Source organism: Arachis hypogaea, chromosome 5, assembly GCF_003086295.3.
Source record: "Arachis hypogaea cultivar Tifrunner chromosome 5, arahy.Tifrunner.gnm2.J5K5, whole genome shotgun sequence".
Taxonomy (NCBI): domain Eukaryota; kingdom Viridiplantae; phylum Streptophyta; class Magnoliopsida; order Fabales; family Fabaceae; genus Arachis; species Arachis hypogaea.
Window position 1 is genome coordinate 4,161,352 of NC_092040.1, and position 16,303 is coordinate 4,177,654.

The window sequence follows — 16,303 nt, forward strand, 5'->3', positions numbered from 1 at the left end:
AATTTTAACAGTTCTGCGGTTGTTTTAAGTCCGACTATAACGAACGACAGATTTCAAGTTAGCAGTTCCAGAAGAAACGAGGATAAATAACAAGTGACTATTTATTGTAAGCCTTAAGCATATCAAGGTCCAATGTTTTCTGCTTTCTACTACTCAAATGGGTTTTTGCAATATTGCACCTTGTCACCTTTCCTATTAAAAAAAGTGCAAGAATTTAACATTACAAGATGCCGTGAATTTTCGATTTCTACCGCTCTTGCACCCATCCTATTCACATACAAATAAGAATAGTTTAGGTGCACAAAAGAGGGGCGTATCGTGTAAGAAATTGAGGCAATACAATACACAATCTTTCGGGTGTAGAAATAATCAACTCATTTGATCTTTGGTCAGGTTACTGTACAAGGAGCTTTCCTATGATCACCTCTTAGATAGTTTCGAAATATCAGTTATGGCCACGTCTTAGTGATGAGAGAAAGCCGTGGGAATGGGATGACTTTTCTTTGTGTCGATCTTTATCTTCATTGACCTGAAAGAAACATTACAATGTCAAATTTAGAGCTTATAGGTCAAACTAAGTGAGAGTTTTGTAAATTGCAGTTAATATTTTTTTTACCTCTTTTGCTATCTGCTGAAGAATTTCTTTAATTTCAGAGAAATCCGGTCTCAGCAATGGATCTTGCTGCCAGCACCGCTGGAGCAATTCAGAAAGTCTTGGATGTGTATTTTTGGGGATTGTAGGCCGTAGGCCCTAAGAGCAATTTAAACCACACAGAATTGTCATGCATAAGTCTACCAAAAGAATTATCTTGCATAAATAAGAGTACCAAAATGTTTACGACAAAATTATTGGCAAAGAGAACAGAACAAACCTTCTGCACCACACCAACTGCTGCTTGCAATGGGGTCAAGTAAGAGTATGGTAGCTGATTAAAAGAAAAAAGGTAGAATATACAATGAGAAAATAATAGAAAGGTAATATCAAGGATTGAGACGAAAAACTAATGGAAGTTAAAGCAGCAAGGACCACTGCCTGGCACAAAATTACTCACTTCTCCCGTTAAAAGCTCCCAAAGAGCTATTCCAAAACTAAAAACATCTGCCTTCTGGTCATATGGTTTGTGTTCAATGACCTTCAAGTAAAAGTCAAATCAATTGAAAGTTACCTAATGTACCATTTTACACCTAAATTTAAAATAAAATAATGAAATAAAGCAAAATATGATGATCTTGCAAGCAACAACTTTTCAGTTCGAATCATCACAGACAAGTTTGAAATAGGCATCAAGCTAAGGAATGACATCACCGCATTAACACTTGGTAATATAGCCAAGGCATAAAAATACAGTGGCTCGAATTCACCTATTCTTATTTTTATTTTCAAAAATCTAAAATTCAAGATAAGATACTGTAGCAAAACTTGCAACTTAAAACACCTAATAACCTAGCAAAGGTCCATATTAATAGAAATAAGCCACGTTCCCCAAGGTGGAATTGATTAGACAGATTAAGCTAAGCCATAGTGTCATATCATGAAATATAAATCTCTTAAGTTTAAATGGTTTCTTTTATAGTTTTCGTGCATCTCTCTGATCCATGTCCCAAATATTAGACCCACTTCTACATTGTATCTAACTCCTTTTCTGTTTCAATTGAATTTCGGAACTCAAAATGCAAGGATTTGGTTCAGTATAGAGAGAAAAAATCTACATAGAATTCAACTATTCTCATATTCACACAAGTCCATATTTTCTACTTTTTAACCGATCAAAACCTAGTATGTACCTAAAATATCAACCGTACATTCTAGTTCCACAATCATGAATATCAGCAACCAATCACAAATCAAAGAAAATCCATACCTCAGGAGCCATCCAGCGGTATGTTCCAGTTTCGGCAGTCATCACTCCCGATTGAGTTTGCACTCTTGCAACCCCAAAATCAGCAACCTTGACCACCTGTTGAAGAAAGATATAATATTTGAGTACATAACTATATATAAAATGACATGGTTTGGAGATGCGCTTGTTCTTCTAGAAAAAGTTCTGTTTCTGAGTGCATAAGTTCATATTTTACTGTATGGTGCAGCAACACCCCAACTACCACCGATGGTTCATGATGTCATACACTTTAAGTCCATTGTGAACATGGCCAAAGACATACACAGCAATACAAAACGAAACAATCATGTCATAATACACACAGGAATAGTAGCATCATATCCAGCATAGATACATCACTTCCAACAGGGAATTACAAGCGCAAGAATGTGGCATAGAATATACTAAAATGTAAATTTCAAGACAAATGTTGAACACGGCAAGCAGCAAAGCATGCACCAATAGCATTTGAAATGCAAAAAAGCAGTATCAATGTGCACATTCATTGAATCCTCTTACTTCATTTTCATCCATCAGAAGATTGGCAGTCTTGAGATCTCTGTGAATTATATTATTTTGGTGCAAATAGTTCATTCCCTTGGAAACATCAATCGCTACTTTTAGTAAAGATGGGAGCTTAAATACACCCCTTTGTTTGTGCAGAAAGTCATATAAGCTTCCTCTAGACATAAACTCTGATAAAGGCATAAACATAAGCACATAAGCATCAAATTTCAATTATATGGAGACTGAATAAGGCAACCAAACCATCTTAGAAATCAAATACATGAAACATCATAAATACATAACCAGAGATATTATAGAGATTCTAAAACTAAAACAAATCTAATATAAACAAGCTACTTGAGTGAAAAGTGGCCTTGTCACAAAGGCTTTGAAAATTGCAGGATACAGAAGGTATATGTAAGCAACCTTACTGCCAAAAGCAGAGAGATTATTTCTGCAACTTAAATATGAACTACAAATTCTCAAAGCACCAACCATAGCAATATAAAATCATAAATTTATTACATTAATAGATTCTCAGGGTTCTCCCATTTACCCGTAACTATGCAAAGATTTGGTGGCCGAGTACATGCGCCGATGAACTGAACAACATTTTTGTGTCGAATTTTCCTGCAACAAGGCAAGTCTTTATAAAGAAAGAGTGGTTTGCTCAGAATACTATTACAAACTACAGAGGATTAAAAGACGATGTTTTATAGAAAAAAATGAAATTGTCATGATGGAAAATAACTGTCAAAAATTAAAAACCACATAAGAAAAGTAAACAGATCTTGATGATGTATAAAATTGTAATTAGTGGTTATCTAATTATAGCAATTAAATTAAAGGAGATATTGGTAAAACTAATTAAGTTTATATTAGTATATTGGAAATTGATAGTTAATCTACAACTACATGTTTTAAACTTCATAGATATTATTGAAATGAAAGGAGTAATTAATATCATAAAAAAATGAGCCATTATTTTTTATTAAGATAATAACATATTTTAATCGAGTCAGATAGTTTTCTCAAATAACAAAGACCCTCCCCTTTTCCATTATCAACTAAAAAGTATATATGCAAGGTTGTAGAGTGTAACAAAGATGAGAAACAATCTCAGCCATTGCTCTATGAATCAGTCATTTATGCAAACAAACCTCATGATATAAACTTCCTGTGCAAACTCCCTCAACATATCTGTACTTATGCGTTCAGGCTTAAGAACTTTGATAGCCACATCCTGACTGCAATATGTACCCCTGTACCTATGGATGCACAAGAAAAAAAGGTTAAAGAGATCCATTACCAAGGGAACTATGTAGAGTTAAAAAATATTTAAAACATGTATAACTCACAAGTCACCAAATGATCCAGAGCCCACTTTGTTTTCATATTTGAGCTGGTTGGGATCAATTTCCCATACATCAGCTCCATCCGATGGTATTTCTATGCAATGTGGGGATGGTTCCATCCTTGCTTGGTAATGTTCACTGGCACCAGAAAGTATGCCCTGTTTTGACATATGTTGTTACTTGATGTGAAAGTCAATGTAATTATATCAATATTAATACAAAAAAGAATACTAATATGCAAACTAAACAACTAATTTCAACAGATGTTGCTCCTTGATCAATGGTAGTCCAAACAACTATTAGCTATTTCTCAAGTCAAAATATAGTAATCACGTCTTCTCTTCTTAGTATTCACTATTGAATATAAGTGCCACTATAGCAAGGACTCTAAGATATCTTTCCTGAACACTCTAAAGCTTGCTCTTGTGAAACACGTAAAAGAGAGATTGTACCTTAACCTTCAAAATTTCCCTTTCCAGAACACCTTTAAGCTCCTCAGTTTCCTAATGGTCCAGAAGTAAAGAAAGGGACAATAAATTTAAGCTGTTATCTTACCAAAAATATATAGAAAACACAAGAAGCAATTTGTATTCAGATTTAGGATTGATGAAAGATCAGGGAAATCTACAATATGTAATGTCATATTCAATGTTGACAAAAGAGTCTTCATACTTTCCACTAATACTAGTTTCAAAAGCAACTGTGTTACCTTGCTGAAACCAACCAATGAAGCTTGTATAGAGAATTCCCAAAACACAAAAACTACTCTACCAAGGAGATTAAAGTAAACTTGAAACAGGAAGAAGTAAATTCTGTCAGAGATAAGAGACATACTCGTGAAATTTTATATTTTTCTAATGCTTGTTAATGTAGATTAACACATGCATGCAAGACAAATAAACAATGTCTCCACAACTTTCAGAGAAGCAAAGGAGAATGCTTGAAAACAAGTTATAACAGACATCATGATGTATATATCAAGGAAATCAAATTACATGTACTCTGCCAGTTATAACGATTTGAATGGACAAGGAATAATTATAGATCATGAAATTAATGTTACATACAAAAAAACTTGAGTCGCATAACTTTTTAATCAAGGTGGGTCAATAATATTACATGAGATATAGCCGCCCATTGTCTAGGTCATACTGATATTTTGGATCTAGTCCTTGTATTAGGTATGTACCAATTAAAAAAGGGCAACTCAACAGAGCATGCAGTGTTGAACTGCTGGAGATTAAATTTCCACTTCTGCAGAAATTTTGTTTGAAACATTTCAGATATGGCTTTGAAATGCAATAAAATGCACCTAAATTTGTAAGAAACCATTGTGTTGATGTATTTGTATCCATATAAAAAGAATTGCTATCAAGATAGCATAAGCAATTCTATATTATCTACAGACTACAGGAATGTACCAGCTCATTGCTCAGACAAGTTCACCGTACCTCATTAGGCCATCCCTCAACAACAAAGACATCCAGAGAAAACCCATCAGAGGTTGAAAAGGCATGAGCTTCCTGAATGTTCAGTCCAAGCTCACCAAGAATTGAGGTTAACTGAAATACATAGCAAAAAGTGAGAGGCATTACATAACAAGCAATTGTTCAATCTCTCCACATATTGTGATCCATGTGAAATGAATAACTGATGAAACCTAAGAGTTTGTGAAATGAACAAGAATGCAGTCATCTTCCCAGTTAAAAATAATGATGATCTCTCCATTGTTAGATCCAGACAATTAAATTTGAATACAAATAACTTACCCCTCTGCAAAATTTACACATTATACATATACAGGAGTGTATGTATACTAGTCAAAGTATAAATTTATGGATCCAAATAAATAGTAACTGCTGACAATATTATCGCATTGATCTTGCATGGCTTTCTCATACATGTATGCCGTTATGTTTATAAATTTTCAATCCAATCTGTGTGAAAAGTGAATAACAGGGCTATCAGAAAATTACAACTTGCAACAACTCTCAAAGGATCATTCTTATACAACTTATGAAAAACCTTCAATCAATAGTTTAAAATGCCTACGTTTCACAACAGCAAAAGCACATGGAAAGAAGTAAATCTATAATTGATGCAAGAGGCAATCACAAACTAGGATTATTTCTTGGATTGCCTTGCAAACAGCTCTCTAACTAAATTAACTTCCCAGTAAAGCAGAAGATATTGCCTGTTGCCATGTTGGAAGCCAAATAATTCAGTGGAACATAAACTAAATGAAAATTGTATGTCACACGACAATTTAAAAGCACAATTTATAAAACAAAAGTATAAGAAAATTAAAGATAGAAAAAGAATTAACTACCTGACTAAGCAGTTTAGGCTTGTCAACTGTTGAAAAAGTGATCTCGTGCATGGGCCTAAAATTTAGTAAATGGAAGAATTAGCACTGGTTAGAAATTTAGATACTAACACATTAACTACGACTATAAGTATATAAGAACATGGATGTACGTTCAATCTTAAAGGTGTGTTCACGAGTTTTATTATTCAGGAGACGAGAGTTTTGGATGCCCTTCAAAATCCTCCAAACTCATCATTTTTAAGTTCCCCCTTAGTGGGAAGTTTTATGAGATTTAAGTTTGAATAACCTTTTTATTACTAATAAATTTATCGTATTACCATTTACCTTTTCATACGTAATATTCTAGTAAATGATAAAATTGTAAGAATATATAGTAAATCCTCCAAACGCATCCTTCCAATTTATTTTTAAACTTGATAACAAGAGAGGGCTTAAAAATCTCAAGTGGCAAACAAACCCTAAGAAATTTAATATGGAAGGACAAAATAACTCTAGCACCCAACTGAGGACATAATTCCTTAATTACAAGACCAAGAGATTTTTGCACTTGGAAAATATTATCTTCAAGGTCTATCATACTTTTTTCTCAGTCTCTATATCAACCTCAACATGGAATGCGTGTTTCTACTTGATGTTAGATGGTACTTCATAGATTTGAACAATATTAATTTAAGCAAAAGAAAAAAGATGAATCCAGCTGCAATAAAATTACAAGAAAAATAGTCCAAAATAATGATTCAGCTATAATGCGTACCGCTGAATATATGGCATCACACCCATCGGACTGCCCCCATGTTCAACATTTTGAAGTGCAAGAGCTTCAAGATTAGAGGATGAACCAAAAGTAGGCGGGGGATGAACTCTTTTTGCCAAAGAGAGACAAGAGAAATGGGATTAGAAAAATGAGATCACGGAATAACTATAGGAAATAAATAAAAAACTGAAAAAATTCATGTGTATGAGCCATACACATGATCTAAGTGCATGAGACATACCCCTGCTTAAATGAATGGTTAAGAGAACTTTGTGCATCTTCTTTCTCAGAAGGATCTGAGTGCATGGAATCAACATTATTGGCACCACCAAAAGGATATACCTGCAATAAAGATAATATACACGAATAGGTCAGGATATAGTAATACTCTGGAGTCTTGACTTACTTTTAAGAACTTAATAAAAAGATAACTGAATCGAGTTCCAAATTTTACGTCAATCTAAGGTTAGAGGTGGCATTTATAAATGAAGTCTACAGCAAAAAACAATATAGTCAACCAAATAAATAAGTAATAACCACTTTCCAACATCCTCGACACCCTTTAGAATACTGAATTCTCAGTATAATAGCAGGAAAAAATTTCAACAACCATTTGACGAAAATACCATGTACTCTAAAAATCAATTAGAAATAAACTATCAGCACAATAATCTTGACCTAAGATAGAACGTGAAGTAGTACTAATAGTACTAATAATAAGTATTAAAAGACAAATAATCAAAGCGCACTAATTTGTGTGGTAGAAAAAGTAAACCTGTACTAGGCGAACTTGAAATGCTGGTCGATTAGCGGGGTCCTCAGCGAGCTTGAGTAATCTCTGATGAGCAAGAACGTCCTCTGCCCTCTCCACGTTCACATCCAAAGCATACCTATGTAGTACCACCAATCACAGTGACCAACCACAACCCACCATACTCGTACAAAAAGCACTCCGCCAAATCCACTTATAAAAAGGTAAAGTAAAAAAAAAAAAAAAAAAAAAAAAAAAAAAAAAAAAAGAGAGAAGAAGAGAAAAAAAAAACACTCAGCTCGGTTTTCTTCTTATCTCAATTTTCTCAATTCTCATCCAATGTCTCAAAATATCAAATGGATATCACATAACATAAATTAAATCGCTGTTTAACGACTATATCCAGAGTTTTCCCGAGTTCACATGAAAACTAAGTAAATTTGCAAAGAGAGAAGCAGAAAAAAGAAGAAGTGAAGGTAATTGGAAGCATGGCGAAAAACCTAGCAGGAAGACGATTGAAGTGAAGCCAGAGTTGATCGTCGAAGCCAGGGACGTTAGCTTCGTCGGAATTTGAGTCCTGAATACGGCGGAGGACCTCATTGTAGACCTCTAGCTTCTGGCGGTGATGACGTGGATGCGCGTGAGACGACGAGGACTGCACCGCCCTGCTCCCACAGCTCTCAATGTCGTTCTCAATCACCATCGAAGGAGCATCAAACAACAACGACCAACCAACACTTCGAATCAAAACCGGTCCACAGCACAGAAGAAGACGAAGAAGAAAGAGAGACTTAAACAGGGAAGAGAGAGGAGAGAGAAAGTGGATCGTGGGAAACTGGAAGGAAAAGAAGAAAGAAATGGCGAAAGGAAAGGAAAGGAAGAGTGAAGAGGGAAGAGGAAAGAGGGCAGATTCAGTTGACGCAAAATGCTTTTCAAGTGTTTCTTCTTTTTTACATTTTTCAATTTTTTTCTTTTTTTTAAATTTTAAAAATGTTTCTGGGTGTTAGCTTGGTTGAGTTGGTTTGGTAGTATTTGCAGTCATTAACAAGCACTTACACATTGTGAAAATTCAGATATAGTTATTTTATATGAAGTTAATAGTCAAAAGTTGTTAGATGAAAATTTAATTAAATCAATTAAATTATTAAATAATTTTTAATTATTAATTTTATGTGAAATTGATTGTGTTCAAATTTTTATCCTTACACATACTTAAATATTATCACATATTAATATATTTAATTTTATTTTTAAATTAAATTTTAAAATAATATATATTATTATTTATTAAAATAAAAAATATTTAAATATTTTATAATTAAAAAATTAATTTATATTTTAATATTAATAAAATATTAAAATATTATTATAATTTAAATATTTTTAATAAATGTTTTTGGCTTCAGTGCAGTGTGTTTGTTCCCAGCTATCCACGTCACTGTGGACCCTACTTCCGCCCAATATCCACACACGTTGATAATTAAAATTTTGAAAAGGATAAATGAAATAAAGGCGTACATATATTGAAAGGAATTAATCATATATAGCTCATTAATAACAATTATATTTTAAACAAATGTTCAAATATTTAATTTATAAATAGTGTTATTGTTTTTTGAATAATACCATACATACAAATTTTTTATTAATTAAATCTAATTAAATTTATCTAATATCAATAAAAATTATTTCTATCATTTTTACTCATTCATTCATTCAAATCTTATTGTTCATAAAAAAATTTATACGTATAATATTTTCTTTTAAATTTTTATATCTTAATTTTAAAAAAATACAAATTTTATAAACAAATTAGCACTTACATTAAATCTATAACTGATATTCAAAAATTATTAGACCCCACCCCATCTAACTAAAATCTCATTAAAAAAAATTTTAAAATATTTTTTATCTTATTTTTACAACTCATATTTGTTTACATATTAACATTTGATGAAATATTTTATTTTATTTAATAACATAATTGTTAATTTTAATATTTTTATTACGATAAAAATTTAATCTAATATAAAAATTTAATTAAAAAATTAATTAAAAATTTAATAAAACTATAAACAAAATAATTAAACTTTTATTTTATTAAAGCCGCTTCTCTTTTTCTTCTTTGGTTGAATACTTGAAAGAAACGAGGTGTTTTTTCTTTTCTTTTTTTTCTTAAATTTAGAAAATGGGGAAAGAAACACAGAATAGAATGTAATAAAGTAAACAGTGTTAGGACATAGGACCCACAAGGCCTATGATTTTTTAAGGTTTGTATGGCAAAAACATGGGCTCATTCTCTCTAATCCTTATCCCCTCATCTAGAAAATTCCTGGGCCTACCAAACCATGTTTACAAGAAGAGAAACAAAACTATGAACTATGCATAATCTGTTATCACCTCCCTTTATTTGTTGTCTGGAAACTAATCACAAAATAAAAATACAGGAAAATTTGGTATTTTCACATATTTTAAGTCAAAGCAAAAAATAATTAATCTTTTTGAATTTATGGTTGGAGAAATTAGTCTTCCAAGAAAGGAAAAATTTGTTGCTTTCAATACCTCAAACATAGTGTCTTGTATCATGCTTAATTATATTAGATAATTAGTTAAATACAATTACCTAATGTTCTACTTTATATAATCCCATCCGTCAGAAAATTAAAACTTAGAACTTGATCTTGTCAATGATGATTTGAAAGTACTAAAGACAAGGTCATTAGTTTTAAAACATCTATAATTGCATCATACTATAGTATTGTTTAGTCAGATTATAGAATATCCATAGAATATGTGTGTGTATTTATATAATTATAAATTACGGAGAGACGATGCTCTTTCTAAAGCTAATATATATACTATTCTTTTTAGATCACATACAGTGAAATAAAATGCATCGCATTATTATTTAGAGTTCAATTAAGAAATTATTTTTTCCAGTAATGTCAGTCAAATATTTTTAAATTATTTTATTTTAAATTTTAATTTCTAAATTTCAAATCCTAAACTTTAAATTCTCTGAACAAATAAGGTTTAAAATAATTTTATAATCAAAAATTAATTTTCTATACTTATTCTATCATATATTGTTCTTATACTCCATGTTGACTCATACTTCTTTACTAATTAATAAAGTACTTTTTTTATTATTATTATTTTGATAAAAAATATTTTTTTATTTTTTAGCGTATTTGGCAAATTTTTAATAGTAAAAATAAAAATATTAGAAAAATAAAAAATATATATTTTTTAAAAAACTGTAATTTACATCTTTTTTTAAATATTTTTTTCCTAAAAAAAAGATATTTTTCATGTAATAAATAAATAAAAAAATACTTTTATATTATTATACTCAAATATAATTGATAGATAAAAATATATTTTTACATGACATATCCAAACATAAAATTATTTTTACTTTCACATAAGATTTTCTAAAAAAGTAAGTCAAAAAATTTTTAACGTATATCCAATAATTAACATAATTAAATACATAAAATCTATATGAAATGATTTTTTACACATCTATCCAATAAGTAGCATAATTAAATACAATTGTTCTATTTAGACAACTATTTTATCACTATAATTATCATCCAATGACATCAAATAATAATCAAACAAGAAAAGCGTTAAGTAACCAAAATCTTTTCAAAAAAAAATTAGAAAACAATAGAAAATCAATCCAAAACAATGTTAAAGTATTTATTTTGTATTAATTTTTTTATTTTACATTCTTAATTACTGCTAGAATAATTAAATTACTTTAGATGTAATGAATGTATAGTTATAGATGTTACATGTATGAAATTATAAATATTAAATACAAAAAAGTAATTTTAGATTATTTTTTCTTAGCATTTCCTTTTTTTCTTACAATCGCCTTGTATTTTACCCAATACTAATAATTTCTTTCTTTTTTTCTTTTTCACTAAAAAAAGTTAATCTTGTAGCATTCTCATACCCTAAATATGACAATTACACGTAATTATTCATATAACTCAACTTTAAAAATGAAGTGATGACTTGATGTGTTAGTGTCATCGGCTAAAATACGATGCAAATTAAATATTCAAAGCATTTCTCTAACGATGATCGAGAGACTAGAAAGATGGAAAAATGATTAAAGCTTTGGTGCTTTTCTTACTCATAAGGCACAACATGTACTCCAATATGTTGTGTCGCATTGAATGTTTCTTTTCCTATTCACGGTATCATCCAATTTAACAGGTTAAAAACTAATTCACTGTGGATATAAATTTTATTTAAAAATTTGTTATTGATTAATGTGTTGTTGTATATACAAGATAAAATTTAAATTTCTCAACATTAATTTAAACAAATGAGTCGACCAACCCAAGTTGATTTATCGAATTGAGTGTTTTTTTTTTGTTTCCTACAGTATCCCCCAATTCGATAGGCCAAGAACTAATCCGCTGCGGTACTGAGCTCCATTTAAGGATTTGATGCTGACCAATGGGTTGCTACATACATAAGGCGGAATTCGAACCCCTGACACTTATTTAAGCGAATTAGTAAACTAACCACTGTACCAAGCCAACTTGGTTATCGAATTGAGTGTTTGACATGGATAAACATGACTCTATAACTATGCCATCAGCCCAAAAAAAAAAAAAAAACAATAAGAAAGAACAAAAGTTAAAGAAAAAAAAGGCCAACCATGGTTACCCTTTCACAGTTTTCTACAGCTCCCAACCTACCAAAAATCAAACCACCTTTGACTATACTTGACCTAGCTAGCTACTGAACTAGTGTCAACATATGATTATGATCTGATTATGGCACATTAAAAAATAGCATGTATTTAATTTGATGTGTGTGTAGCCCTACAATTTAGGTGCTTGAGGGTGAGAGATGGTCCCCCTAAATGTAGTTTTGTTGCACACTTTATTAACCAATCACTAAAGTTTATCTTTTTGTACAAAATTTTAACTCACCAAACCAAAATATTCTCACTCCACGCTCGCAAATTCTCAACATTGTCGTTTGTTGTTGGATATATCTGCCTAGTTTACATTGACAAGTCAAAAAACAACAATACTTATCCAATCCTTTTTTTTTCTTTATATAAGCTATAAAACCCGTTTGAAATAATTAAGTAAATGCAATGTTCTATTTTTATTTATTAGGACGTAGACTGTTGACTCGAATTATACAAGTTCAAAATCGAATACATTATTACTATGATGTTTTTCCTCTTTCTCTCTTTTTTTTTTTTTGGTCACTATAATATGATGATTATGATCTTATCTGAAAGTTCCGTGGCCAACACCATTCTTTTAAGTTTTAAATATTGCAAATAGCACATGTAAACAGTTTTATACACTGATATAAAGTATCGAACGCGTTCGTCATGTTTAACACGCGAGTCAAAACTCAAAATCTTACCAACTAAACCAAAAACTTGTATTTCCGGATATTTCCTATAAATTATATCTAAATATCGACATAATTCATATTTTATGTAATATTAAATTAAAAAAGATGTATATCTATAGAAATTATTTATTATATTTGATTTATTGTTAGTAATGAACATATAAATGACACACAAAGATTTAGAGACTAGTAAATGAGAACAAAAAAGATGAGTGAAAGAAACGAGAATTCAGAGAAGAGTAATTTGAACAGTAGAGAATTTTATTGCATTGACTGTGACTTATAGCAGTACAAAGTTTATATAACATACACTAAAAGCTTCTGAAGAGTTAGGCAACTTGTGCCAGTTCAGCAGACTTAACTAACCTCCTAACAAACTTAACAGCTAGATAAACTTGATTAACTAACTGACCTTTTTTGTTCACTTTCAATATCTTCTTTCACTCTATCATGCTCTCTCAAACTCAATGGAGTTGAATCTTCAAAATTCTGCACCTTGAGTTTGCCTCTGAGATCAAAGAACACTGCTGATGAAAGAGCCTTGGTGAGAGTGTCAACAATCTGAGTTGAGCCTGGTATATGACTTACCTGAACCTCATTTCTTGTCACATAATCCCTTACGAAATGCAAGTCAATCTCAAAGTGCTTCGTTTTTGAGTGGAGAATGGGATTTGTTGCCAGCAGGACTGCACTCTGATTGTCGCAATAAGCCATGGGGCTTCGGGAACATTCCACTTTAGTTCACTTAACAATCCTTTTATCCAGATCATTTTAGCAACTAAGTCTGCTAATGCCCTGTACTCAGTCTCTCTGTGCTGGATCTAGCTACTATCCCTTGTTTCTTAAACTACCATGATATTAAATTCCTGCTCAAATAGACACAGAACCCTCCAACTGATTTGCGATCATTGAGATCCCCTGCCTAGTTGGAGTCACAATAGGCTTTTAGTGTCAGCAAGGAAGTCGGTGAAGCTTTGTCAAGCTTCAAGCCATAGGCCGCAGTGCCACCAACATATTGCAGGATTCGTTTGACCAACTTTCAATGTGCCTCTAGTGGATGTGGCATAAATTGTGCTACTTTGTTCACACTGTATGCTAGTTCAAGTCTGGTAATGGTGAGGTATTGCAGACTCCCCATCACTGAGCGATACATATGAGGGTTTGCAAACTGAGCTCCCCTTGTGGCCTGAATCTTCAAGGTGGAAGGCAAGGGTGTATGGCATGGTTTGCACCCTGACATCCCTGCTTTGAGCAGCAGGTCTTGGACATATTTGCTCTGTGTCATGAGCAGTCCTTCATCACTGGTTTTAGTGACCTGAATTTCCAGAAAATAATGTAAAGGACCCATGTCTTTTAGAACAAAGACAAAGTTCAGCGTTGAATAACATCAGATATTTCGCTTTCTAAGCTGCCAGTGATGAGTATATCATCAACATAAATGAGAACATAAGCAAAAGAGAATGAAGTGTGCCAAACAAAGACCGAAACATCAGACTTGGTGGTAGTGAATCCCAGATTTCAAAGAGCCGTGGAGATCTGAAATACCAGGCTCTTGGGGCTTGCTTCAACCCATAGAGAGCCTTGGTAAGTTTGCACACCAATGAACCATCACCAACAGTGAACCCCTGTGACTGTCTCATATAAACATCTTCATGCAATTCCCTATGGAAAAAGGCATTATTCACATCTAATTAACGTATAGGCCACGAATTTGCCAGTGCAATGGTCAATATAACTCGGATAGATGTTGGCTTGACAACAGGGCTATATGTCTCTGTAAAATCAAATCCAGGTTTTTTGGAAAAGTCCTGAGCAACAAGTCTAGACTTGTGCTTTTGTAAACTACCGTTAGTATTGTATTTGAGGCGAAACACCTACTTGCTCCCAATAGCTTCCTTGCCAGCTGGGAGAGGAACCAGGGACCAGGTATTATTCCTTTGGAGAGCTGCAAATTCAGACTCGATGACACTCTTCCACTTTGGGTCATCTAATGCTTGCTTGACAGACCTTAGCTTCATACTTGCAACAAAAATAAGAAGCTTAACAATACTTGCTTTGCTTTTAGTCACCATTGAATAAGTGTTAACAACGAAAATAAAAGGTAGAACTAAACCAAAAATTTATATATCCGGATATTTTTCATAAATTATATCTAAATATCGTCATAATTCATATTTTATGTAATATTAAATTAGAAAATATGTATATCTACAGAAATTATTTATTATATTTGATTTATTGTTAGTAATGAACATATAAATGACACAATAAAGAGTTAAATATAAATATAGATATGGTGAGCTGTGTTTCTCGTATTCTCGAAATGTTAACACTATTTTTTCGTAATTTACGTATTGTCTCTCTGCTTCCAGCGATAATAAGTTGCCACGTGTTAAGATTCTATACTTATGTCCTGCTATGTTGATGAGAGTGTATCTCATGAAGTAATGAGAGTGTTTATATAAATTTTAATATTTATTTGTGTGTTACGTAAGTTTATATTTATTATATTATTAGTTTTGCATATTAATAGAGTTATACTATATTGTTATGCTAATCTTATTATAGTAATATTATATATATATATATATACATATATATATATAATGTAAAATATGATATTAATAATTTAATATATATATATATGTGAATGTTAACAATATAGTAATTATTATTAAGCAAAATTTGTAATGTTGATCAGAATTATATGTTATTGTGAAAAATATTAATATTAGAAGGTAAAATACATAATTTAAATATTTTTTGAGTATGTAACTAGCGTTTGTTTTTCTTTTCATTGTTAATTGTTATCTATATCATGTGTAATAATCTTAAAATTATATATATTATTCTTAACTTTAAAAGTATGATATTTTCATATTTAATAATCTGAAAATTATATATTAATATTAATATTTCTAATGGTATAATAAATTATTATCGAATGTGAAAGTTATTATATATATCAATATTAAAATATTTTAGATAGAGAGATGTAAAGATATTAAAATTTATTGTTTTTAGTTAGAAAAAATATATTCATCATGTTAACTATCAACTCAATTCTTTTAATCTAGTAATCTAATAACATAATTTATGAAGATCGTCTTTCATTTCTCCTTTTATATTCATGTTAATAAAATATATTTGTACTAATATATCTATTCTAAATATATTGTTAAATTATACAATATATATATATATATATATAATTTGTTATTTAAAAAAAATAAACTCTCACACTGTGAGATGGAAGATTTAAATTTTTTAACAATGCTAAAACTTTTTCATTCAATTTAATATATATCTCATCCACTGCAAAAAGAT

General features: G+C 31.0%; 2 protein-coding genes across 4 annotated transcripts; both read right to left on the reverse strand.

Moving 5' to 3' along the window:
- Positions 1-83: 83 nt before the first annotated feature.
- On the reverse strand, positions 84-8,632 carry LOC112800292 (serine/threonine-protein kinase STY17-like). Of its 3 annotated transcripts, none has more exons than XM_025842493.3 (16): positions 8,077-8,632; positions 7,601-7,715; positions 7,067-7,167; positions 6,826-6,933; positions 6,072-6,126; positions 5,194-5,304; positions 4,195-4,245; positions 3,746-3,900; positions 3,548-3,655; positions 2,944-3,017; positions 2,400-2,575; positions 1,863-1,958; positions 1,053-1,133; positions 873-926; positions 617-751; positions 84-529 (listed from the first exon to the last, which is right to left on the reverse strand). In XM_025842493.3, exons 1-16 carry the CDS (start codon positions 8,277-8,279, stop codon positions 446-448), a joined length of 1,707 nt encoding a protein of 568 aa, XP_025698278.1. In that variant the 5' UTR covers positions 8,280-8,632; the 3' UTR covers positions 84-445. The 3 variants fall into 3 exon arrangements, with proteins under 3 accessions (XP_025698278.1, XP_025698280.1, XP_025698279.1); XM_025842495.3 differs by having other exon boundaries at positions 7,601-7,789; positions 8,077-8,622; XM_025842494.3 differs by lacking the exon at positions 1,053-1,133 and having other exon boundaries at positions 8,077-8,626.
- A 5,383-nt stretch (positions 8,633-14,015) lies between these two features.
- Positions 14,016-14,324, reverse strand: LOC112799921 (uncharacterized mitochondrial protein AtMg00810-like). The gene has a single exon (XM_025841909.1). The coding sequence runs from the start codon at positions 14,322-14,324 to the stop codon at positions 14,016-14,018; it is 309 nt and encodes a 102-aa protein (XP_025697694.1).
- Between the last annotated feature and the right edge of the window lie 1,979 nt (positions 14,325-16,303).